The following is a 27,423-nucleotide window of genomic DNA, read 5'->3' on the forward strand; positions in this document are numbered from 1 at the left end:
TGATGCCGAGAGATTTTAATGTTTTGCTGTTTTTTTACATGTTTCACTTAAACCAAAGCGCAGTGTTTAAAGCTAAACTTAAGCACTCCTCAACGTAAAAGTACGCTCAGTTATGTGAATATTCAGTTTTATCTATTTTATTTTATGCATCTATTATATTATTGACGTCATATTCTGGTGGGGGGCGGGTGTACTGCAGACCGGAAGCGGAAACCAGCTGCGATTCCTCGGAGCTTCCCGAAGCTAGCAGGGTTGGTGTGTTTTTATCTCAGACTGTGAGCACTAAACCTTCGACCAGACGGGGGAGACCCTAGTCCAGGTCGAGCCCCCGGTCTAGGCTTTGTGCGCGCGGTTGTGTGGACCATGTGGGTGACTTGAGTTGCGTTTGAAGCCGGTCGTGTAACCGTTAGCATCCTGTTGATAGCTACCTAGCGGGCTGCTACCGCTGTCCGAGGTGCTGAACCCCGGGTCGGGACTCCCGGATCCTCAGTGGTTGAGGGTCTTCAGTCCTGGTTCATGATATTGTTATCGTCCAACACGTTAAAGAATAGCATGTGGTGTTGTGCTCGACCGAGTTGGGATGAGGCCGATGATTTAACACACCGATGCTAATCTGGAGCTAGGCTATGTTCCGCAGTGGGTCAGATAACTCGTCCTTCATGTGTGTGGGAATAGGTGATGGATGTGTCTGTGCGTGTGGAGGTCGTTTCACGGTGATGTGTGTGGGGATAGGTGGTGGATGGGTTAGTGCGTGTGGAGGTCGTTTCACGGTGATGTGTGTATCAGTGCGTTTGGAGGTCGTTTCACGGTGATGTGTGGGTCTCTGTTCTCGTGTAACGCCGTGTCTCCTGGTCCGTCAGCAGGATCCGCGTCGCATTGAGACCGAGAGGAGACGAACCGCTGGAGCAGCAGAATGAACAGTCGCTGAATCATCTGGTGGCAGAGGAACGACACGCGTCAGGATCTATCCCCGGCACGGCCCCACTGCAACAGAGGTGAGGAGACTGGGTAGGGAGTGGGTAAAGATGGGGTAGAGAGTGGATAAAGATGGGGTAGGCAGGGAGCGGGTAGGCAGGTGGTAAGGGGTTTAGGCTGGACTGTGTCTGTAGATCTGTCTTGGAAACCCTTTGTGGAAGGAAACGTTTTGTTAAGGATAGAGATGAACTGAGATGAAATGCAGAGTATCGTTATCAACAGAAGGCCTGCAGGTAGGGTTCGGGGGTCATCTGTCTCTAGGGGTCAGGGGACATCTCTAGGAGGCCTGCAGGTAGGGGTCGGGGGTCACAGGGCTCTAGAGTAGGGCTGATTTGATTTTATTTGGCCCGTGCCTTACCCACTGTATATATTATTGTTTTCCGCCATCAGCGCTCAGAATCTGCGCTCACTCTCATTGAATATTATTTATTGGTGCACTTCCATTCCTGACCCATGAATAACACTGTGATACATTTATTGTAGGGTAGCGCTGTTGAGCTCCTATCCTGTTCGGCCGCCTCCCACTAGTAATGCGCGATATAAACGATATACGATATGAACGATAAAAAACGGCCTACGATGGTGATTTTATTTCTATCGCTTTATCACGCTAATGCATGTTGATGACATGAAAAATTTAAATTTTCGGTTTGGTACGGTTCCATTTCACATTGCAATTTTCGCAACAGTGCCGGATATCCAATATCCAAAGGACGGAATGTCTTTTGGATATCGGACCCAACTATCCAATAGACGTTCCGTCTCCTCTTTGCTCAATGTTGAGCCACGACTCATTTTCACCTGACGGTCCAACAACTTTCTGCTAATCTTGGTTACCGCTAATCAAACAATAATTCTTATAATGCGTGCGGCTGAGCGGGTGCCTGTTACGTCCAAAGAGGCTGATGATTTTTAGAACTTGATCGGGCCGAGGTGCGTTCGCTTTCACATCTCAAGCGAATCGCACCAGGGTTTGTTTTGGAGCGAACCGAGACCACCTCTCCGGCTGGGTCTCGGACTGGCTGTTTGGTCCGTTCCTGAGGTTTGATGGTTTGTATTCGCAACAGCCCAGAATGTCCGCACCAAGGGACCGAACTCATTTAGTGCGCACTATCCACGGGAATCAATTCAAAAGGACAAAATCTGTATCAAATAGACAAGCAACGGCTTGGCTGTTCCTCTTTCACACTATGGAACACAACCTCCGTTTGATCGATAGAAAATATATCACGTGATCGACCTCAGCCTGTTCCTGAGGTCTGTTTTTATCTGGGGATAAAATCAAATAAAATGTATTATCAATAAAGTATTAAAATGCTAATTACTTCAAGAAATATACTAAGGAATAGTGAATTTCTATGTGCTTACCCTATTCATAGCTGAGAAATCCCGCTCGCAATTCACAGATGAGACTGAAACAATTAGGGCAATGCTGGCAAGGAGACTGAGGCAGGGGTAGTGGTCTACCCCTGCCTCAGTCTCCTTGCCTTACTAGTTGGTCCTAGCAACGGCGGCGCGTACACACGCAGCGGCTTGGGGCTCTCCAGACTTTTAGGTTTTGTTAGTAAATTTTTAGTTGTAGTCTTAGTTTAATTTAAGTTTAATTGTGAAGTTGTTGCCACGCAATCATCTTGGGGGTCTCCTGATCATAGATTTTTGTTAGTTATAGTTTAGTTATAGTTTTATTTTAGTTTTAGTGTAATTGTTTACTTGGGTTGCCATGGCGATGGATACACAGCTGTCCAGGCTAAACGTTTTTGTTTATTAATAGTTTGTTTTTGTTTTTTAACACTAATGTGCCCTCCACTGGCAAAACAGTATAGCCGTGCTGAGCTCCTGGTCATAAATCGTGATGTACATCGACTGTCAAGCGAGATATCCATCCCTCCCGAGATCCGCAGATTAGCCAGCGAAAGCTCTGCCTCAACAGGCCGGCAGAGGAGACGCTGTGAGCGGAAGCAGAAGCGAGGAAAGCGGGCCGGTGTACGAGCTCGGCTAAAGGCTAACCCATCCAAACCACCGCTTCCTTCAATCTTCCTAGCCAATGTTCGCTCAATACGGAATAAACTGGACGAGATTAGACTTCGACTCACAGCACAGAGGACTTTGACTAGCTGCTGCTGCATGATCTTCACCGAGACGTGGTTAGACAGCACCACACCAGACGCAGCTATCCAGCTAGCAGGCCGCACCGTCTACCGGGCCGACAGAACAGCTGACTCGGGTAAGAAGTCCGGTGGCGGTCTGTGTGTCTTCTTAAATAACTGCTGGTGCACAAACACAAGCATCGTCGGAAAGCTCTGCTGCCCCGTACTGGAACTTATGCTTCTGAAGTGCAGGCCCTTCTACTTACCGAGGGAGTTTGGCATTGTTTACATCTGTGCTGTTTACATCCCTCCGGACGCTAATGCTAAACTAGCATTAGCACAGCTACATGGCTACATCAGTAAAAGACTGGCCAAACACCCAGACAGCGCCTTCATTGTAGCTGGGGATTTTAACCGTGCCAATCTAAGATCTGTGCTCCCCACATTCCATCCAAACGTGACCTGTGCAACCAGAGGCAGTGTGACACTAGACCAGGTGTACACTAATGTTGTTAAGGCTTACAAAGTACAGTCTGACTCCCACCTAGACCTGTCTGACCACCTCTCGCTGTTCCTGTACCCCTCATACCAACAAAGAATCAGAGCGACAAGACCTGCCACCAAGTCCATAACAGTGTGGAATGAGGATGCCATCCCTCAGCTACAGGACTGCTTTGACAGCACGGACTGGACACTATTTAATAGCCTGGAGGCTTCTGACGACCCAAAAATTGCACTGGAGGAATACACATCTTCAGTAATGGACTACATCAACTTCTGTGTGAACAATGTCACAAGAAGGAGGACTGTGAGAGTGTTCCCCAACCAAAAGCCATGGATGTGCAGAGAGGTGCGTACACTACTGAAGGGCAGAGATGCAGCCTACAGATCAGGTGAAACAGCAGTGTACAGCGTAGCCAGGGCAGCACTGAGAAGAGGCATAAAATCTGCAAAAGCCAAACACCGGCAACGTGTTGAGCAACTTTTCCACACTCACACCAATCCGAGACAAGTATGGGAGGGAATAAGAGCAATCTCTGACTACAAAGGGACTGCGTCACCCCCCCAGACCAGCTGTGCTACCCTGACTGAAGAGCTGAATCAGTTTTATGCACGGTTCGACAGGGACAACAATGGTCCGCTGCCTCTGCCCCTACCCTCTGACGATGCTGCACCCACTCTGACCCCCCACGAGGTCAGACTCTGCCTGAAAAACATCAACCCCAGGAAAGCGGCAGGACCAGATGGTGTGGCAGGCCGCGTACTAAAGAATTGCGGTGACCAGCTGACAGAGGTATTTACAGACATTTTCAACCGCTCTCTAGCCCTTTCACATGTCCCCCCATGTTTCAAAGCATCAACCATTATACCTGTGCCAAAAAAGACTGCAGTCAAGTGCCTGAACGACTATAGGCCAGTGGCTCTCACCCCCATACCTGCTAAATGCTTGGAAAGGCTGGTCATGAAACACATAAGAGGCATCACACCAGCTTCCTTTGATCAACACCAATTTGCCTACAAAGCAAACAGATCTACAGAGGATGCAGTAGCCCTGCTGCTTAACACTGCACTGGAGCACCTGGAGTTAAAGAACACTTACATCCGTATTCTCTTTATAGATTACAGTTCTGCATTCAATACGATCCTTCCAGGCAAACTCATCTCCAAACTTCAGGACTTAAACCTCAATGCTTCACTGTGTAACTGGGTATTGGACTTCCTGACCAATCGCACGCAGAGTGTACAACTGGGGAAGCATCACTCTTCAAATCTGACCATCAGCACTGGCGCCCCACAAGGTTGCGTGCTCAGCCCACTTTTATACACCCTCTACACCCATGACTGTGCTCCCTCTTGCCCATCCAACTACATCTTCAAATTTGCAGATGATACAACAGTGCTTGGCCTCATCTCCAACAACGATGAGGCTGCCTACAGGCAAGAAGTGGGAAACCTGGCAGTCTGGTGTTCTGAGCACAACCTCAGTCTCAACATTAGGAAAACCAAAGAGATGATCATTGACTTCCGGAAGTCTTCCCAGCATAATCACCATCTCCCAATCTACATCAACGGTGAAGAGGTTGAGCGTGTCACCTCTCTAAAGTTTCTGGGTCTGACACTGACGGAGGAGTTTTCCTGGGTCAAAAACACAGCTTCCGTTTTGGGGAAGGCCCAGCAACGCCTCTTTTACCTCCGGAAGTTGAGGAAAGAACACCTTCCTCAGAGGCTGCTGTTTAACTTCTACCGCTGCGCTATAGAGAGTGTGCTTACATACTGCCTGAATGTATGGTCCTACAGCTGTACAAAGGCGGAGCAGGCAGCCATCCAGAGGCTGATTAAAACAGCGGGAAGGATCATTGGAGTAGAGCTGCCCGACATCTTGTCCATCTCCTCCTCCCGTTGCCTGCAGCGCTCTAAACGCATCCTCACAGACCCTTCTCATCCTGCCCATCATCTGTTCCTGTTACTCCCGTCAGGGAAAAGGTTCAGATCAAAAAAGGCACGCACCTCCAGGATGGCAAAGAGCTTCTATCCCTGTGCAATAAGGCTCCTCAACAGCTTGACCACCCCACTCCCCACCCCCCTTCATCTCCCCCCGCCCCCGGCCCAGCCCTCCCTGCCCCCCATGGACTGCACTCTAAGACTTGATGCACCTTAATATGTATTGCTTTTATTATTTTTATTATTATTATTATTATTTTATGTATGATATTTATGAACTATTTATTAATTGTTATTTATTATTATTTAGCTGTGTAAGTCTGGTTGCCTCTACTGTCTCGTTGTCTTTGTGGCAATGACAAATAAAGTACTTTGAACTTTGAACTTTGAACTTTTTTGAACTTTGGTCTAACCACTCATCATACTCACTCGCCAGCAGAGTCAGGAGCTCCTCTTGGCTCTTGTTCTTGAATGAAAGATAAAGCACATAAGAGAAAAAGAGAGAGAGAGAGAGATTTCACTTACCTGTAATGACCCTGTAATGATATGGTTTTTGAAAGAAAACCACTCTTGGAGGAGCACATTCTCTTGGTCTGGACAGAATTTTTCTCCTGGAACCTCCTTTTCAGTTCTGTCACCAGGCCAGTAATGTAGGGTTATCCAAACCTACAATGAACAGGTCAGCACATTTTCTCTGAGTATTGAAAAAAGTTTTCAATACTCATCTGGATCAAAGCAACAAACATTCAGAGTCAGAATAAAATAATATTAAGAATAGAATGTAATGAATGTTTTCTATTCTTTTTGATATGGGCACTGTATAGGCCTATCTAAACTATAACCGCATTTCATCTTAATCGCAGTTTACATGTGGACACATCTGATCCGCATTGATGTGGAAGAACAGCTCAATCAGAATAGAAAAGTATCATATATATATATATATATATATATATATATACACGCCTCAATCGGAATACAATTATCTGTTCGGAAAGATTTCTATGCGGAATAGAAGAGGTGGTGTAGTCCGCTATAAACACTTATTCAGATTAGTTTGGGGTTTAACTTAAAGCAGCTGCAGTAGTTCGCAATTGGTCCACTCCGCTGTACTTTAATGCACACCGGACTTTACCGCTGTCAAGGAAAGTGGATTTATTGCCTGATTCACGTCTTTGTTATTATCGCTCCGTAGTAGTTACAGTAGTCCGGTAACTTATCAACCCCAGCGTGTCCGGTTGCTAAGCGACGGGTGACGGGTGACGGGTGACGGGTGACGTGTGTGTGTGTGTGTGTGTGTGTGTGTGTGTGTGTGTGTGTGTGTGTGTGTGTGTGTGTGTGTGTGTGTGTGTGTGTGTGTGTGTGTGTGTGTGTGTGTGTGTGTGTGTGTGTGAGAGAGAATGACAGGGAGAACGAGTGCTATGCGGAGATGAATGAACGGAACAATTTCTATATTTCCAAAAAAAAAGACAATCAATTTGTGGCCTGGATGTTGATTCTGTGGCGCCGCGCCACACAATGGTCTATATATGGGGAACACTGACTAGACCAGGGGAATGTTCTCAGGCCTCTGGTGTCTCTGGTCTATATATGGGAAACACTGACTAGACCAGGGGAATGTTCTCAGGCCTCTGGTGTCTCTGGTCCTGATCCAGCAGGTCTTATCCTGGTCTTCATCATGACGTCCTCCATGCTCCGCAGACAGCTCAAGAACCTGGTCCAGAACTACTCTGAGGCCGAGGTCAAGGTGAGGACAACACTCTTAATCTGCATATACCAGGAACCCTTAACTAGTAACCCTAACATTAAACATATCTACCAACCTTTAACCAGTTTCCATTAACTAGGAACCCTTAACTAGTAACATTTAACTACCAACACTTAACTGGTAACTAAACTCTAACCAGACTCTAACCTAGATCTAACTCTAACGTGAATCCAACTCTAACCTGAATCTAACCTGACTCTATCTCTAACCTGACTCTAAAGCCCAGTTCAGACCAGATTTGCCTTGCAACGGCTTGCAACTCGCAACTCCTTGCGACTCATTGAGACGAGATGGGCTGCGACGTTCTAAAACTGGGCTGTTTACACTGGCTGCAACGCGCTGCAACAGGCTGAGACGCTGGGTGGTTTCCCTAGCAACTGTGAACACTCTGGCACAGTTGAGGGCCACAACAGCATAATTTGCGTAGGTTAGATTAGTTAGGTTTGCGATTAGTTAGGTTTGCAATTAGTTTTATTTTTATTTTGCTTGAGAGTAGGCTAGAGTTACTGTGTTTTGTCATTCCCCGGATATCGGATATTTCAATCTGATATTTTTATGCTGGAGTGGCAGTACGGTACCGGGACGGAGTAAAGCCGTGACGTACAAGTTGTTCTGTGCTGTGATTGGCTGAAGAGAAATAGTTAAATCGCTGCGTTCTAAAACTGGACCTTGCGATTTGACAATCTCTGGCGACTCCTTGCAACTCCTTGCTACGACCCGTTCACACCGCCCCTGCGACGTTCTAAAACCGTCTCTTTGCAAGGTGAATCTTTGGTCTGAACTGGGCTTTACTCTAACCTGACTCTAACCTGAATCCAACTCTAACCTGAATCTAACCTGACTCTAACTCTAACCTGACTCTAACTCTAACCTGACTCTAGCTCTAACCTGACTCTAACTCTAACCTGACTCTAACCTGAATCCAACTCTAACCTGAATCTAACCTGACTCTAACTCTAACCTGACTTTAACTGTAACCTGACTCTAACTGTAACCTGGCTCTAACCTGAATCCAACTCTAACCTGAATCTAACCTGACTCTAAGGGTGCATTCACACTAGGCCATCTAACCTGACTCTAACTCTAACCTGGCTCTAACTCTAACCTGGCTCTAACTCTAACCTGACTCTAACTCTAACCTGGCTCTAACCTGACTCTAACTCTAACCTGGCTCTAACTCTAACCTGGCTCTAACTCTAACCTGGCTCTAACTCTAACCTGACTCTAACTCTAACCTGGCTCTAACTCTAACCTGACTCTAACCTGAATCCAACTCTAACCTGGCTCTAACCTGACTCTAACTCTAACCTGACTCTAACTCTAACCTGACTCTAACTCTAACCTGGCTCTAACCTGACTTTAACTCTAACCTGACTCTAACTCTATCCTGACTCTAACTCTAACCTGGCTCTAACTCTAACCTGGCTCTAACTCTAACCTGGCTCTAACTCTAACCTGACTCTAACCTGAATCCAACTCTAACCTGGCTCTAACCTGACTCTAACTCTAACCTGACTCTAACTCTAACCTGACTCTAACTCTAACCTGGCTCTAACCTGACTTTAACTCTAACCTGACTCTAACTCTATCCTGACTCTAACTCTAACCTGGCTCTAACTCTAACCTGGCTCTAACTCTAACCTGACTCCAACTCTAACCTGACTCTAACTCTAACCTGGCTCTAACTCTAACCTGGCTCTAACTCTAACCTGGCTCTAACTCTAACCTGACTCTAACTCTAAACTGACTCTAACTCTAAACTGACTCTAACTCTAAACTGACTAACTCTAACCTGACTCTAACTCTAACCTGGCTGTAACTCTAACCTGGCTCTAACTCTAACCTGACTCCAACTCTAACCTGACTCTAACTCTAACCTGGCTCTAATCTGACTCTAACTCTAACCTGGCTCTAACCTGACTCTAACTCTAACCTGACTCTACCTACCTGACTCCAGGTGAGGGAGGCCACCTCTAACGACCCCTGGGGTCCGTCCAGCTCCCAGATGGCCGACCTCTCCGACCTCACCTACAACGTGGTGGCCTGCAACGAGATCATGACCATGCTGTGGAAGCGCCTGAAGGACGACAAGAACTGGAGACACATCCACAAGGTGAGGGTGTGGAGCCCCGCCTCATAACACATCACCAGGTGAGGGTGTGGAGCCCCGCCTCCTAACACATCACCAGGTGAGGGTGTGGAGCCCCGCCTCATAACACATCACCAGGTGAGGGTGTGGAGCCCCGCCTCCTAACACTTCACCAGGTGAGGGTTTTGAGCCCCGCCTCCTAACACATCACCAGGTGAGGGTGGGGAGCCCCACCTCCTAACACATCACCAGGTGAGGGTGTGGAGCCCCGCCTCCTAACACTTCACCAGGTGAGGGTGTGGAGCCCCGCCTCCTAACACATCACCAGGTGAGGGTGTGGAGGCCCTGTGCCATGTCCTCCTAACAGCTGTGCCGTGTCCTCCTAACAGCTGTGCTGTTTCCTCCTAACAGCTGTGCTGTGTCCCCACAGTCTCTCACCCTGTTGGAGTATCTGCTGAAGACGGGCGACGAGCGCGTGATGCTGAAGATGAAGGACAACATCTACATCGTCAAGGCACTTACAGAGTTCCGCTTCATGGACAAAGACGGCAAGGACCAGGTGAGGACGGCCCTCTGACCCACGGTGCCTTCAGGGATGGGGCTAGGGTTAGGGCTAACCCTGAAGGTCAGGGAGGTCCTGGCAAGGTCCCAGCGCAGTGGGACCTTCCCAGAGGACTGATCCTAAGTACTAGGAACTAGAGGACTGATCCGGAGGCCTGCTGTGCTCCAGTCTTGGTACTCCAGTCCTGATCCGGGTCTTGTCTCTGACAAGGCACTGCTGTGCTCCAGTCCTGGTACTCCAGTCCTGATCCGGGTCTTGTCTCTGTCAGGGCACTGCTGTGCTCCAGTCCTGGTACTCCAGTCCTGATCAGGGTCTTATCTCTGACAGGGCACTGCTGTGCTCCAGTCCTGATCCGGGTCTTGTCTCTGACAGGGCACTGCTGTGCTCCAGTCCTGGTACTCCACTCCTGATCCGGGTCTTGTCTCTGACAGGGCACTGCTGTGCTCCAGTCCTGGTACTTTAGTCCAGATCCGGGTCTTGTCTCTGACAGGGCACTGCTGTGCTCCAGTCCTGGTACTCCAGTCCTGATCCGGGTCTTGTCTCTGACAGGGCACCACCGTGCGGGAGAAGGCCAAGGTGGTGCTGGTGCTGATGGAGGACGACGAGAAGCTGAAGACGGAGCGAGACTTTGCAGTGAAGACCAGAGAGAAGACCTCTAAGAGCGCTGCAGGTAGGACCGCCTCGTCCCGCCCACACTCTGGGAGGTCGTGATGCGACCGTGTCTCACCCTGTCTCCCCTCCAGCCTCCTCCTCAGACACGCCCAAGGACGCCAGCTACCGGCCGTGCTACGTGGCCGGGGCGTCCGGCCTGCCCTCCCTGGACAACATCCCCTCGGTGGCCGACCTCACCGCCTCCTTCGCCGCCCGCAAGGAGGAGCGGCTGAGGCAGGAGGAGGAGAAGAAGGAGGAGGAGCGGAGGGTGAGTGAAGGGCTGGAGGTGGTGGTGGTGGTGGTGCTGAAGGTGGTGGTGGTGATGAAGGTGTTCTCTGTCCTCCAGTCCAAGCTGACGGAGGAGGAGCTGCAGTGGGAGGACGCGGGCAGACCAGAGGCCTCTAGACCCCCGCCCCGGGCCAGGGACCCCCCGGGCGCCCAGCTGGAGCCCGCCCCCCCTGAGGAGCCCCAAGAGGCGGCCGACCCGTGGGGCGCGCCCCCCAAGCCGCCCAGCGACCCCTGGGGGGCTCCGGCCAAGACGGAGGAGGACCCCTTGGCCGCCCCCCCGGCCGCGGAGGACCCGTTCTCCTCGCCGCCCTGCGACAGCGAGGACCCCTTTGTGGCGTCAAAGGACCCCGACGACCCCTTCGCCGCCCCCAAGGACAGACCGGACCCCTTCAGCGCCCCCCAAGAGAAGCCCTTCGGCGCGCCTAAGGCCGGCCCGGACCCCTTCTGTGCGGGCAAGGAGGATCCTTTTGCTGAGCCTCAGGGCACAGCGGACCCCTTCGGGACGTCCAAGGACGACCCCTTCAGCGCGGCCCAAGACTTCGACTTCAGCGCCTCCACGGACGACCCCTTCAACCCCCCGAAGAACCATGCTGTCAGCACCCCCAAAGCTGACCCGTCCCCAGCAAACAATGACCCCATCGACCCCTTTGCTACGCCAGCGCCATCCCCCCCTAAAGGGGACCCCTTCAGCGCCCTGTCCAGCCCCCCTAAAGGGGACCCCTTCAGCGCCCTGTCCAGCCCCCCTAAAGGGGACCCCTTTGACACCCTGTCCAGCCCCCCTAAAGGGGACCCCTTCAGCGCCCTGTCCAGCCCCCCTAAAGGGGACCCCTTCAGCGCCCTGTCCAGCCCCCCTAAAGGGGACCCCTTCAGCGCCCTGTCCAGCCCCCCTAAAGGGGACCCCTTTGACACCCTGTCCAGCCCCCCTAAAGGGGACCCCTTCAGCGCCCTGTCCAGCCCCCCTAAAGGGGACCCCTTCAGCGCCCTGTCCAGCCCCCCTAAAGGGGACCCCTTCAGCGCCCTGTCCAGCCCCCCTAAAGGGGACCCCTTCAGCACCCTTTCCAGCCCCCCTAAAGGGGACCCCTTTGACACCCTGTCCAGCCCCCTCAGAGAGGAGCCCTTCGTGGCCCCCACCACCCCCCCCAAGGCCGTCCCCTCAGACCCCTTCGGCGCCCTGGCCGGGAGCCCCTCTGTGGACGCCTGGGAGCCCGCCGCCAGCTCCCCGTCCGCGCCGTCGGACCCCTGGGCGGCCCCAGGTGAGAGGCGCTCAGGAGCTCTGGAGCCAGGTGTGCTGCCGAAGGCGTGGCCGTTACCGGCCGTTGAAGGACAGGTTCTTGTAGTGGGAGATGTTAAGGCCGATATATGCTCTGTTTTAGACGGAACGCGTAAGCACGTAAGATACATAACCCCCCCTTGCGCGGTAAAATATCCCCCCTTACGTGCTTAAGTGCGTCGGCCAAAATTCCTGACTATGCGATTAAAACACTACGGCCCTACGCAGCTCGCAAAGACTGTGATTGGCCAGCTAACCACATCCTTTCAGGAGTCTCACATTTCCGGTTTTACAGCATAATAGCGCCATTTTTAAAAGGCCGTGACAGAAGCGAATGAAGAATTTTGAAGAAGGAGAAGAAGAAAACACAAGAACGAATTATGATAATTATAAATATAAACAAGCCAGCGATTTCCACTTCCACGCCCACAGATAACCCTAACCCTGTTCTGGCGGAGAATCCCCTTGCAACACGCGCGATCCTTAAGGAACCTTAAAGGAACCGTAAATCAAAACTTGTCTAAACAAGTCCCTTGTGTAAATTACATGCTTACGTCTCTGCGTCTAAAACGACCCTAAATCGGCATTTAGAGCTTTCCTTCCCCGTTCAGATTCCTGAACCTCGGCCGCCACGTGGCAGTGGGGACTTCATACCGAGACAGCCTGTAGCTCCTAAGGGTTAGGGTTACCCTAACCCTAACTGCTGAAGCCCTTGTTCTTAGTGAAGGGTTAACTTATGATGACAGCGATGGAAGGTCGGCTACCTTACTATTTATTTTTTCAGAACGAGATCATTTCAGCACTAGCTCACAACAGGCTACGGAATGTGCTGCTTTTACCAGAGTTAAGCCTTAACAATGAGCACATTTCACAGACTGAGGTGAGCTATTGCTTTTATAAAACGGTTACCAGTATGGCGAATGAAAGGCATAGACTAAACACACTACATTTTGAAAAAAAAACTATTTATTTGGACAAATAAAATGAATGAAGTCCCTCCTGACTGCCTGCAAAGTGTACGGAGGACGGCAGGACGCTATGCACTGTAGCGTCCTCCGAGAGACGGCTGGGCTTGATTCGCTTGCAATGTGGCTACTATCAGCAGTTCACTCACTGTGTACCGATTGCTTTAGCGCTGTAGCTGCTATCGGTTCACTCACTGTGTACCGATTGCTTTAGCGCTGTAGCTACTATCGGTTCACTCACTGTGTACTAGGGCTGTCAACGAATATTCGAAGTTCGAATATTCGTTCGAAATGTATCCAAAAACGCGAATTCGAACGTGAAAATTAATATTCGAATGTGAAAAAACACTCCCGCGGTACAAGCGCCTCTATCTGCTTTGTGAATGAGCCTCTGTCTGTTCGCGATGTCCCTCATAATATTAGAATGTGAAAAAACACTCCCGCGGTACAAGTGTAACAGACTAGTATTGTGAAGAGCGAATGTATTTTATCCCCTCGGGGTTTCCGTACTTGGATATAGGTATGCCAGCTCTCACGCTGTGACTGGGTGACTTCTGATAGGTACTAAGTAAACGAGACTATTTTCCCTTCCACGCTTGTGTCATTCTTGTCATATAAATATCTAAGTGCCAACGCTCGGTTACACAAGCGCCTATCTGCTTTGTGAGTGAGCCTCTGTCTGTTCGCGATGTCCCTCATAATATTCGAATGTGAAAAAACACTCCCGCGGTACAAGCGCCTAACTGCTTTGTGAATGAGCCTCCGTCTGTTCGCGATGTCCCTCGTTTTAAAGTAAGGAAATGCCCAGCAGGAAGCCGCCGCCCTATATATAGGATATATATATATCCCACTAATTTGAACCATGGTTTTGTCGCATTATTGACATATTGACGGCAACTGCGTAAAATAGGCAACCAGATATTCGAATAGTTCGAATTCGTGATTTTTTTCCAAACGAACATTCGAATGTCATTTTTGAGCAATTTTGACAGCCCTACTGTGTACCGATTGCTTTAGCGCTTTAGCTACTATCAGTTCACTCACTGTGTACCGATTGCTTTAGCGCTGTAGCTACTATCAGCAGTTCACTCACTGTGTACCGATTGCTTTAGCGCTGTAGCTACTATCAGTTCACTCACTGTGTACCGATTGCTTTAGCGCTGTAGCTACTATCAGCAGTTCATTCACTGTGTACCGATTGCTTTAGCGCTGTAGCTACTATCAGTTCACTCACTGTGTACCGATTGCTTTAGCGCTGTAGCTACTATCGGTTCACTCACTGTGTACCGATTGCTTTAGCGCTGTAGCTACTATCAGCAGTTCACTCACTGTGTACCGATTGCTTTAGCGCTGTAGCTACTATCGGTTCACTCACTGTGTACCGATTGCTTTAGCGCTGTAGCTACTATCAGTTCACTCACTGTGTACCGATTGCTTTAGCGCTGTAGCTACTATCTGCAGTTCACTCACTGTGTACCGATTGCTTTAGCGCTGTAGCTACTATCGGTTCACTCACTGTGTACCGATTGCTTTAGCGCTGTAGCTACTATCGGTTCACTCACTGTGTACCGATTGCTTTAGCGCTGTAGCTACTATCGGTTCACTCACTGTGTACCGATTGCTTTAGCGCTGTAGCTACTATCGGTTCACTCACTGTGTACCGATTGCTTTAGCGCTGTAGCTACTATCAGCAGTTCACTCACCTTGTACCGATTGCTTTAGCGCTGTAGCTACTATCAGCAGTTCACTCACTGTGTACCGATTGCTTTAGCGCTGTAGCTACTATCAGCAGTTCACTCACTGTGTACCGATTGCTTTAGCGCTGTAGCTACTATCGGTTCACTCACTGTGTACCGATTGCTTTAGCGCTGTAGCTACTATCGGTTCACTCACTGTGTACCGATTGCTTTAGCGCTGTAGCTACTATCAGCAGTTCACTCACTGTGTACCGATTGCTTTAGCGCTGTAGCTACTATCAGTTCACTCACTGTGTACCGATTGCTTTAGCGCTGTAGCTACTATCAGCAGTTCACTCACTGTGTACCGATTGCTTTAGCGCTGTAGCTACTATCAGTTCACTCACTGTGTACCGATTGCTTTAGCGCTGTAGCTACTATCGGTTCACTCACTGTGTACCGATTGCTTTAGCGCTGTAGCTACTATCGGTTCACTCACTGTGTACCGATTGCTTTAGCGCTGTAGCTACTATCGGTTCACTCATTGTGTACCGATTGCTTTCGTTAGTGTCCTGGACCTCTCCATCGCCTTGCTCACTCCCGGAAGTACAACATTTCCACCCTCTCCACCAATCAACATATTTTTACAAAATGATAATAATACAAAATCATTTGTATTCTTATAGTTATGCGTGAGCATCCATGTTTTTCTGACTTTGAGTTTGAATGCCGTTCCGACTTCCCTCATCCTTCGCTAACGAACAGCCTAACACCGTAGTGTTCGTTGATCTCTGTGAGGTAAATGCGTCATGTGATCTGATCGGACCACACTCGCCGATACCCTATCCTGCATTTGAGGCGGTATCGGTGGCACTGGTTCCCATGGGAAACACCTTAGATACTGGTAACGGTATGGGAACCACTCTACCTGTAGTGACACCGCCTCACAGCAGCCGGCGGTGTCAGAGGCCCGGTCTGAATTCCGGTGTGATCCCGGTCTGAATCCCGGTCTGATCCCGGTCTGATCCCGATCTGATCCCGGTCTGAATCCCGGTCTGATCCCGGTCTGATCCCGGTTTGAATCCCGGTCTGAATCCCGGTCTGATCCCCGGTCTGATCCCCGGTCTGATCCCGGTCTGATTCCCGGTCTGATCCCCGGTCTGAATCCCGGTCTGATCCCGGTCTGATCCCCGGTCTGAATCCCGGTCTGAATCCCGGTCTGAATCCCGGTGTGATCCCGGTGTGATTTCTCTGTGTCAGAGAGCCCTTCATGATGTGAGCACCATGCCCCGCCCACAGACGCCGCAACAGCCAATCCGGACGATGCTTGGGGCTCGCCTGCCCCGCCCCCATGCTCCGCCCCCTCCGATGACCCGTTCGGAGACGGGCCGCCCAAAGCCAGCGACCCCTGGGGTGCCCCCTGCAATACACCTAGCAACGGCACAGGTAAAGCACACCCCCTTTATTGTACACCTCTGTCATGGACTTCATCCCTCCCTCTATCACCCCTCCATCATCACCCCTCTATCATCACCCCTCCATCATCACCCCTCTATCATCACCCCTCTATCATCACCCCTCTATCATCACCCCTCTATCATCACCCCTCCATCATCACCCCTCCATCATCCCCCCTCTATCATCACCCCTCCATCATCACCCCTCTATCATCACCCCTCCATCATCACCCCTCTATCATCCCCCCTCCATCATCCCCCCTCTATCATCACCCCTCTATCATCACCCCTCTATCATCACCCCTCTATCATCCCCCTCCATCATCACCCCTCCATCATCACCCCTCTATCATCCCCCCTCCATCATCACCCCTCTATCATCCCCCCTCTATCATCACCCCTCTATCATCACCCCTCTATCATCACCCCTCTATCACCCCTCCATCATCACCCCTCTATCATCACCCCTCCATCATCACCCCTCCATCATCACCCCTCTATCATCACCCCTCTATCATCACCCCTCTATCATCACCCCTCTATCATCACCCCTCCATCATCCCCCCTCTATCATCACCCCTCTATCATCACCCCTCTATCATCATCCCTCTATCATCACCCCTCTATCATCACCCCTCTATCATCACCCCTCCATCATCACCCCTCCATCATCACCCCTCCATCATCACCCCTCCATCATCACCCCTCTATCATCACCCCTCTATCATCACCCCTCTATCATCACCCCTCTATCATCACCCCTCCATCATCACCCCTCCATCATCACCCCTCTATCATCACCCCTCTATCATCACCCCTCCATCATCACCCCTCCATCATCACCCCTCCATCATCACCCCTCTATCATCACCCCTCTATCATCACCCCTTCCTCAGTACTGTTAGCTCCATGCTAGCCCTTTGATGTCCGTCTCCGGCGACTCTTCATCTGGTGTGTGTGTGTGTGTGTGTGTGTGTGTGTGTGTGTGTGTGTGTGTGTGTGTGTGTGTGTGTGTGTGTGTGTGTGTGTGTGTGTGTGTGTGTGTGTGTGTGTGTGTGTGTGTGTGTGTGTTAACTCATCTTCTGCTGTCTTTAACCACTGAACCGTCTTAATGATTCCTAACTGTTCTCTCATGCCTAGGGATGGGGCTGACCCTAACCCTAACCCATCTTCTGCTGTCTTTAACCACTGAACCGTCTTAACTGTTCATAACTCTTCTCTAACTCTTCTCATGGTTAGGGTGAGGGTTAACCCTAGGGTTAGGGTTAACCCTAACCCTTCTCTAACTCTTGTCATGGTTTGGGTTAGGGTTAACCCCAGGGTTAGGGTAACCCTGGGGTTAACCCTAACCCTTCTCCAACTCTTGTCATGGTTAAGGCCTTCAGCTCAATGCACAGCTCTTCTCTCCTCACTAAACCCCTCCTTAACGCTGCCTAACTCTCTCCTTCTCCACCCCCCCCCCCCCTCCTTGCCTCCTCCTCCTCCTCCGCTTGCCCCCCCCCTCCCCCTCCGGGCCCCTAGAGAACTCCTTCTAGAGTAGATGTGGGTCCTGGTCTGCTTACAGGTGGGCCCCGGCCGCCCCCCCCCCCACCGGGCCCCCCCAGCCGGGCCGCGGCGGCCTCCTTCCTGGGCTCGGCCGGAGCCAAGCTGGTGGACCTGGACTCCCTCCTCTCCCCGCCCCCCCCCCCCCCCCCCCCGGCCGGTAAGGGGGGGGGGTGCCTCCGACCGGTTCTCGGGTCTCTGTGTTTCGGGGATTTTCTCCCAGGGTTTGGACTTGTGGACTCGTTGGTCTGTGATTGGTCGGTTAGTTTCAGAGGTTTGAGGTTGATGGACTGTCCCCCCCTCCCCCCCCTCACTGAGGACCTGATTGAAGACCACAACCCTCTGGCATGGTTCGTTCTGGTCTTCAAACTCGGGATCAGGCAGACTACGGATGAACCGATGATGCTACAGATATGTGTTCATCTATCGCCTAACGTAGATCAATACACATCCATAGAGTCTCAATGGTGGAGAGGCCTAATCAATAATACTACAGAAATGTAGTATTATTGATCAATATAGAATCTACATTCATCTATAGTCGGGAGCTGAACCTTGACCTGACGTGTGTGTATATACCTGTAGAGTTGACTCCGCCCACTCCCTCTCCCTCTCCCCTGTGCTGCACTATGCTCTCTCTACCGGAATGCTCCTCCTCCTCCTCTCCTCCTCCTCCTCCTCCTCCTCCTCCTCCTCCTCCTCCTCCTCCTCCTCTTCCTCCTCCTCCTCTTCCTCCTCCTCCTCTTCCTCCTCCTCTCGCTGCTCCTGGTTTTTCCCAGGTTCACTGAGCGGGCCGCTGGCCCGAACCATTACCACGGCGGGGGTGCCCCCCCTCTCCTCGTCGTCGCCCCTCCCCTCCGGTCTCTTTGGTTCGGTCCGCCTGGCCCCATGTGACCCGTCCCGCCCCCTTTACGGAGCGGTCCATCCGCCCCCGTGGGGGGCAAGTCTCACCGGCCGCCCCCGTCCAGTGGAACGTACCATCCCGGAGCTCAGCCGGCTCCCCCTTTCTTAGGAACAGGAATGGTACAGTCCGGACACGTCGTCGGGGGAAACCGCTTGGCTCCGCATCCAGGCACTCCGCCCTGTTTCCTGCCGTCAATGGTTCAACCCGGCTCTGGGGGCGGGGCACCGACGGCAGGTTCTATCCCTTGGCAGGGCGGGGGGGGGGCAGTGGGGCATTGGGTGAGACCGCTGGACCCTTCCTCCTCTCAACCCCAAACCGCCCCCCCTCTGTCGTATCAACGTTTAAATAGATGCAGTGTATTAAACGCACGCCGGCAGGAAGTGGAGCCTGCAAGGCGGGAAACACAGCTCATTTCCTGTGGTTGGTGTTTGACCATATATAGATATATATATATGTGTGTGTGTGTGTGTGTGTGTGTGTGTGTGGCTTCTGAGTGTGTGGGTGTGCACACCATAGATATATATATTAACTAGATGCCTCGTCCGCGCTGCTGGCCAATGGAGTCGAACGTCACCACTGGCGGCCATCTTACCACAGTAAGCTGCTCAGCCATAACATTGTGTTGGTAGTGGTACATGTACTTTTTAAACAACCATAACTTGCTCAATTTTCAACCGATTTTCAAACGGTTTGGTTTGTTATAATCGTCAGAGATGTAGTTATGACGCTGCATACTTTTGATAGAATAATGAAAAATAGAATAATGTTCTAAAATAGGTACAATATCATAACCACGTTAATAACGTTTGTAATAAACCAAACCGTTTGTAAAACGTTCTAGACGCCGCCGTAGGGCATCTAGTTAATATATATATATATGGTGCACACTGTGTGCATGTGTCTTGTGTAGATAGTAGACGTGTCAGATTAACCTCTAAATATGTATTACTGTTGAGATCAGAAGTAATTATTTATTGATTTATGCGGCGGTATTGACGACCTGTTGGGTTCCTCTGTATATTATTGATTTAAGGGATTGGTGTTCGGATAATCACGTGGTTCAACTTGCGGTTGTAAGCTCTGATTTGATTGGCTGGCAGCACTTCCTGGTTCTGTGACCAGAGCATGATCAATAAACAGGTGAACCAACCGTGTCTTCATCTGTTTTTGTTCACACGGTTTATTAAACGCCCGAACGCAAACACCAGCGTGATGTTGATCAGCCTTAACACCCCCCCCCCCCGCACGACGCCACAAGTAGACCGGTCCATCGGGCACGCTGTGGCACACGGGGTGGACCAGTCCATGGGACACGGGGTGGGGGGTGGATCGGTCCACCCCTTGGCCCATGGACCGGTCCACCCCCCACCCCTTGGGACACAGGGTGGACCGGTCCATGGGCCAAGGGGTGGGGGTTGGACCGGTCCATGGGCCAAAGGGTGGACCGGTCCACCGGTCACGACCAACAATGATCTGGGCTGTGCTACGATATCCGTACTTCCATGAGTAAACTTAAACGTACACTATCCGCACTCGGTAAGTGCGTAGATTTTGTGCGCTGGCCGGAAATTATGATTGCGAATTCCACCGAGGCTCGTCCCCCGTGATAAACATCCCGCTTTGAACGGTGACCCTTTTCGCCTGGCAGCTATAAAAAGCTATAAAAGCTATTAAAACTACAAAATGACCCATTAATGCAGGCTATGTAGAAAATGCACCGACGTTAGCTCAGCCTCTTCCGCTACGTAGCTAAGATGGCTGCCGTACACTTATTTTCACCTCGACTGTAAATGGAACGCCATACGTACTCAAAGTAAGTATAGTAAGTACGGGAAGTATTGATATCGGAACAAGCCAATGGAGATATCCTGCTAACACGAGGTATCTAAGCTACAAGCTAAAGCACAACGGAACCGTTCAACATGTGGGCTGTTGGAGCGCGTTCCCTCTGAGCGGAACGTTCAGTGAGCTTAAAACGGCTCCCCGCTGCCGCCCGTCTGCCGACCGTCTGCCGCCGTTGGGTCGTAGTGTAACGGCGTCTCCCCGCTGCCGCCCGTCTGCCGACCGTCTGCCGCCGTTGGGTCGTAGTGTAACGGCGTCTCCCCGCTGCCGCCCGTCTGCCGACCGTCTGCCGCCGTTGGGTCGTAGTGTAAAGGCGTCTCCCCGCTGCCGCCCGTCTGCCGCCGTTGGGTCGTAGTGTAACGGCGTCTCCCCGCTGCCGCCCGTCTGCCGCCGTTGGGCCGTAGTGTAACGGCGTCTCCCCGCTGCCGCCCGTCTGCCGCCCGTCTGCCGCCGTTGGGTCGTAGTGTAACGGCGTCTCCCCGCTGCGGCCCGTCTGCCGCCCGTCTGCCGCCGTTGGGCCGTAGTGTAACGGCGTCTCCCCGCTGCCGACCGTCTGCCGCCTTTGGGTCGTAGTGTAACGGCGTCTCCCCGCTGCCGCCCGTCTGCCGACCGTCTGCCGCCCGTCTGCCGCCCGTCTGCCGACCGTCTGCCGCCGTTGGGTCGTAGTGTAACAGCGTCTCCCCGCTGCCTCCGTTGGGTCGTAGTGTAACGGCGTCTCCCCGCTGCCGCCCGTCTGCCGCCGTTGGGCCGTAGTGTAACGGCGTCTCCCCGCTGCCGCCCGTCTGCCGCCGTTGGGCCGTAGTGTAACGGCGTCTCCCCGCTGCCGCCCGTCTGCCGACCGTCTGCCGACCGTCTGCCGCCCGTCTGCCGCCCGTCTGCCGACCGTCTGCCGCCGTTGGGCCGTAGTGTAACGGCGTCTCCCCGCTGCCGCCCGTCTGCCGCCGTTGGGCCGTAGTGTAACGGCGTCTCCCAGCTGCCGCCCGTCTGCCGCCGTTGGGCCGTAGTGTAACGGCGTCTCCCCGCTGCCGACCGTCTGCCGCCGTTGGGCCGTAGTGTAACGGCGTCTCCCCGCTGCCGCCCGTCTGCCGCCGTTGGGCCGTAGTGTAACGGCGTCTCACAGTCCCGCTCTGTAGAAGAAGGGGCTCATTGTTCCAACATGTAGAGACTCGCCATTATTCATAATCCAGCCATCATTGAAATATGCTTCGTTCATATTACAGCAACTCTCTGTGTTCATTTATTTTGTAATGGCGGTTAAATTCCTTAATTTGTTTGTGCATTTGAAGTTGTGACTGTTCTGTTAATAAACGCACTATGAAAAAAAGATCTGAAACCACTGTCTGACTCTCATCACAACAGTTACTAATGCCGCCTTCAAAACAGCTCGGAGGTTCGGAAGCTCTTACGTGCCTTTACGTAAACCTTCCCTTCTTCCGAAATAAGAGTGTTCAGGATCGCCCCTCAGAAGCCCCTCAGATCGTTCGTGAGACTAGACGTCATAACTACAGGTGTGGATGCCCGTATTTTGGACCTCTGCGCTTCTTTGCTGAATCAGTTATTAGAACTGATTACGATGGTTGAACATGAGCAAGAATTTATCAGGTGATGTTTGTAATTGTAAGCTATAATGTATTGTAATGCAAATGTTAGAATGGGTGCTAATGGTGCGTTCCAGAGCCCATCCAAAGCAATGGGCTGTGGGTCTTATCCTACCTGAACTGTACCAGCTCCTACTTGGTGAAGTGGGGGTAGGTCGATCACCCCCAGTTCGATAGTAGGAGGTTCCACTTCGACGGTGGGATGTTCCACTTCGACAGGTATTCCAGTGCCCTTTTCTTAGTTGGAGGTAGGATAAGTCCCACGTCCCACAGGTTTGTATGGGCTCTGGAACGCTCCATTAGTGCTTGCTGCCAGTTCCCTTTAGTCTACCAATGAAACGGGCGGCCATTGTTGTGACGTGATCTCGGGCTCTACTTCCGCTCGAAAACTCAGATCCAACAGAGTTCAAAGCCCTTTCCTCCGAGGTTGAACTCAGACCCAACAGAGTTCAAAGCCCTTTGCTCCGAGGTTGAACTCAGACCCAACAGAGTTCAAAGCACTTTCCTCCGAGGTTGAACTCAGACCCAACAGAGTTCAAAGCACTTTCCTCCGAGGTTGAACTCGGACCCAACAGAGTTCAAAGCACTTTCCTCCGAGGTTGAACTCAGACCCAACAGAGTTCAAAGCACTTTCCTCCGAGGTTGAACTCGGACCCAACAGAGTTCAAAGCACTTTCCTCCGAGGTTGAACTCAGACCCAACAGAGTTCAAAGCACTTTCCTCCGAGGTTGAACTCAGACCCAACAGAGTTCAAAGCACTTTCCTCCGAGGTTGAACTCAGACCCAACAGAGTTCAAAGCACTTTGCTCCGAGGTTGAGGTCCGAACCTCCCCGAAATTAAGCGTTTTGATCACTTTGACATCGCAACAGCTACTAATCACTATCACCAATGCATCACAACTGCTGCTAATCACCTTCACTATGACATCAAAACAGCTACTAATCACTATCAACTAATTGGAATGTATCCACATTCACACATTGAGTTCTAGAAGTTAAAAGGGCTTTAGCTACAATGTAGATGTAGCTGCAGCTAATGCTGCTGTGTTTATGAAGCCTGGAAGTGATAAGTGAGTATTGATCAGTGAGTATTGACTATCGATTAGTGATCAGGGAGGAGGGAGTATTGATGAACGATCACTGCTCAGTAGATAGTGATCAGTGATTAGTGTGTAGGACTACTAAGAGTGTGTGTAGTGTCTCTGCCTCACCACCAGTGGCGCCGTTTTGTCTCATTGGACGACGACCTTAATCCAAGATCTGCTGAGTTCACCTCAAGTGGCCCAGTGGCTTGGTAGACCGAAGCCTTCTGAACTGTAGATCGTTTCTAGCTTAAGGTGAACTGACACTATCAGCGTCGACACAAGCAGCGGAACACTAAGAACTCTTACCCTCCTGCCTAAAAATACTAAATCACCTTTTAAACAACTTCCCCATTAGGACCCTGAGACCAGGAGGGTAAGTGCGTCCTAGGAGTTTGAGTGTATGTTTCAGTTTAAAGTGTTAGTTATATTGTTGGTTAAACTGTTAGTTAGTTAAACATTGGGTTAGCTGTTAGGGTTATGTTTACTTATACATTGGTTTATCATTATGCATTTCATCCTTTTGTTTGGCTGATCTGATGATCAACACACACTGAGCAGAAGGTGATGTAGGAGGAGGAGGAGGTGATATAGGAGGAGGAGGAGGTGATATAGGAGGAGGAGGGGGTGATATAGGAGGAGGAGGGGGTGATATAGGAGGAGGAGGGGATATAGGAGGAGGAGGTGATATAGGAGGAGGAGGGGATATAGGAGGAGGAGGGGGAGGTGATATAGGAGGAGGAGGAGGCGATATAGGAGGAGGAGGGGGTGATATAGGAGGAGGAGGAGGTGATATAGGAGGAGGAGGGGGTGATATAGGAGGAGGAGGGGATATAGGAGGAGGAGGGGATATAGGAGGAGGAGGAGGTGATATAGGAGGAGGAGGGGATATAGGAGGAGGAGGTGATATAGGAGGAGGAGTGGAGGCGGAGGGAGGAGGAGGAGGTGATATAGGAGGAGGAGGGGATATAGGAGGAGGAGGAGGAGGAGGAGGTGATATAGGAGGAGGAGGAGGAGGTGATATAGGAGGAGGAGGAGGTGATATAGGAGGAGGAGGGGGTGATATAGGAGGAGGAGGGGATATAGGAGGAGGAGGTGATATAGGAGGAGGAGGGGATATAGGAGGAGGAGTGGAGGCGGAGGGAGGAGGAGGAGGTGATATAGGAGGAGGAGGGGATATAGGAGGAGGAGGTGATATAGGAGGAGGAGGTGATATAGGAGGAGGAGAAGGAGGTGATATAGGAGGAGGAGTGGAGGAGGAGGGAGGAGGAGGTGATATAGGAGGAGGAGGGGGAGGTGATATAGGGGGAGGAGGAGAAGGAGGTGATATAGAAGGAGAAGGAGGTGATATAGGAGGAGGAGTGGAGGAGGAGGAGGTGATATAGGAGGAGGAGGTGATATAGGAGGAGGAGGAGGTGATATAGGAGGAGGAGGAGGTGACATAGGAGGAGGAGTGGAGGAGGAGGAGGTGATATAGGAGGAGGTGGAGGTGATATAGGAGGAGGAGGAGGTGATATAGGAGGAGGAGGAGAAGGAGGTGATATAGGAGGAGGAGTGGAGGAGGAGGAGGTGATATAGGAGGAGGAGGTGATATAGAGGGAGGAGGAGGTGATATAGGAGGAGGAGGAGGTGATATAGGAGGAGGAGTGGAGGAGGAGGAGGTGATATAGGAGGAGGTGGAGGTGATATAGGAGGAGGAGGAGGTGATATAGGAGGAGGAGGAGGTGGTGCTATAGGAGGAGGAGGAGCAGGAGGTGATATAGAGGGGGAGGTGATATAGGAGGAGGAGGAGACATGGAGCAGGAGATGATATAGGAGGAGGAGGTGGAGGAGGAGGGGAGGAGGAGCAGTGGGAGGAGGGGGAGGAGGTGGAGGAGGAGGGGGAGGAGGTGGAGGAGGAGGAGCAGTGGGAGGAAGAGGGGGAGGTGATATAGGAGGAGGGGGAGGGTATAATCACTGGACGACCCAGCAGAGACCTAGAACCACAGAGAGAGAGAGACAGGGGTTGGGGGGAAAGAGAGAGTGTGTGTGTCTGCGCCTACATGTGTGTTTGTGCATGTGTGTCTGTGCGTATGCGTGCGGGCGTGTGTGTGTGCGTGTCTGTGCGTATGCATGTATGTGTGTGTGTGTGTGTGTGTGTGTGTATCGTCGTATGCATGTCTGTGTGCGTGGGTGTGTGAACACCGATGATAAGAGAGTATAGGGAGAGAGGGGACAGATTGATTTATGGATTAAACTCCGTCAGGGTTTGGGATCAAAACTCAAGAAAGTGAGAGTGATTTAGACGGAGTGAGAAGTTGTGAGGGAGTGAGAGACGGAGGAAGGTTATGGGAGTGAAGGAGACCGCCTCAGAGCCCAGGATTCAAAGAGTGAGTGGTGCCCAGGTGAGTGAGATAAACCATCTCTGTTGATCTCTCTTTCTGTATTCTTCTTTCTTTCCACCCCCCTGTCTGTCTGTATATCTCACTGTGTGTGTGTGTGTGTCTCTACCCTGTCTGTCTGTATATCTCACTGTGTGTGTGTGTGTGTCTCTACCCTGTCTGTCTGTATATCTCACTGTGTGTGTGTGTGTCTCTACCCTGTCTGTCTGTATATCTCACTGTGTGTGTGTGTGTCTCTACCCTGTCTGTCTGTATATCTCACTGTGTGTGTTTGTGTGTGTGTGTGTGTGTGTCTCTACCCTGTCTGTCTGTATATCTCACTGTGTGTGTTTGTGTGTGTGTGTGTGTGTCTCTACCCTGTCTGTCTGTATATCTCACTGTGTGTGTGTGTGTGTGTGTGTGTGTGTGTGTGTGTGTCTCTACCCTGTCTGTCTCTATATCTCACTGTGTGTGTTTGTGTGTGTGTGTGTGTGTGTGTCTCTACCCTGTCTGTCTGTATATCTCACTGTGTGTGTGTGTGTGTCTCTACCCTGTCTGTCTGTATATCTCACGGTGTGTGTTTGTGTGTCTCTAACCTGTCTGTATATCTCACGGTGTGTGTGTCTCTACCCTGTCTGTCTGTATATCTCACGGTGTGTGTGTGTTTGTGTGTGTGTGTGTGTGTGTGTCTCTAACCTGTCTGTATATCTCACTTTGTGTGTGTGTGTTTGTGTCTCTAACCTCTCTGTATATCTCACTGTGTGTGTGTGTGTCTCTACCCTGTGTGTCTGTATATCTCGAGGTGTGTGTGTTTGTGTGTGTGTGTGTGTGTGTGTCTCTAACCTGTCTGTATATCTCACTGTGTGTGTGTGTGTGTGTGTGTGTGTGTGTCTAAATGAGAGAGTCTCGACAGATGCATAAGGTGTCTTATGTTGTTGCTTTAATCCTCTTTGAAAAGTTGAAAGGCGGCAGAAGTCAGAACATTAATGGATAAATTAAGGATATGAAAAACAGTAATTCACAGAAAATATCACGTAAATAGTTGCATTTTACAACTACTCCAAAAGTGGTCACTTACAATGTGTTGACTGCTTTCCCATGAGGAGTACTTCACCCTGAACAGCCGTCCACCTCCTTAATCCACAGAGCATTGAACCAGCCCCCCCTTTACTCTCATGTTAGCATGTTTAGCATGTCGGGGTACTTAGCATGTCACGCCCCCACGCCTCTATGACCCAGGTGTGGGGGTGTGTCTGGATTATGAGCCAGGTGTGGGGGCGTGTCTGGATTACGACCCAGGTGTGGGGGCGTGTCTGGATTATGATCCAGGTGTGGGGGCGTGTCTGGATTAGGACCCAGGTGTGGGGGCGTGTCTGGATTAGGACCCAGGTGTGGGAGCGTGTCTGGATTACGACCCAGGTGTGGGGGCGTGTCTGGATTATGACCCAGGTGTGGGGGGCATCTGGATGGACAGAGCAGCGTGTGGATTAGCACCCCGTCCCAGGATTACCGCTGAGCCTGCCGGTTGATTTGGCGACGGGGAACCAGATTAAACTCTGATGAAGTCGCCCTCCCGGAGATCCGTCTGTGCGGGGGTATGGATGGTTACCGTGGTAACCACCAGGGTGAAGATGATGATGTCATAGTTGTAGCGATGGCGATGATGAAGACGATTGGTGAGAGTGTGAGGTTCTAACCAATGTGAGGGTGATGAAGTTGAGGGTCATACTCACGCTCTCTATTTAGGTCCTCACATGTCTCTGTCTACCTTTAAGTCCTCAGTCCCCCTCTGGCCTCTCTGAGGTCCTCAGTCCCCCTCTGGCCTCTCTGAGGTCCTCAGTCTCCCTCTGGCCTCTCTGATGTCC

At 51.2% G+C, this 27,423-nt stretch overlaps 1 protein-coding gene across 1 annotated transcript; it reads left to right on the forward strand.

Annotated features, from left to right (window-relative positions):
- The first annotated feature begins 200 nt into the window (after window positions 1–200).
- epn1b (epsin 1b) lies at window positions 201–18,026 on the forward strand. The gene is made up of 11 exons (XM_056583354.1): window positions 201–251; window positions 864–995; window positions 7,160–7,251; window positions 9,230–9,385; window positions 9,792–9,920; window positions 10,473–10,593; window positions 10,667–10,842; window positions 10,921–12,115; window positions 16,073–16,219; window positions 17,795–17,906; window positions 17,996–18,026. The coding sequence occupies exons 3-11, from the start codon at window positions 7,183–7,185 to the stop codon at window positions 18,024–18,026; spliced, it is 2,136 nt and encodes a 711-aa protein (XP_056439329.1). The 5' UTR covers window positions 201–251; window positions 864–995; window positions 7,160–7,182.
- Window positions 18,027–27,423: the final 9,397 nt, after the last annotated feature.

The sequence above is a fragment of the Gadus chalcogrammus genome, chromosome 22 (genome assembly GCF_026213295.1).
Source record: "Gadus chalcogrammus isolate NIFS_2021 chromosome 22, NIFS_Gcha_1.0, whole genome shotgun sequence".
Lineage (NCBI taxonomy): Eukaryota > Metazoa > Chordata > Actinopteri > Gadiformes > Gadidae > Gadus > Gadus chalcogrammus.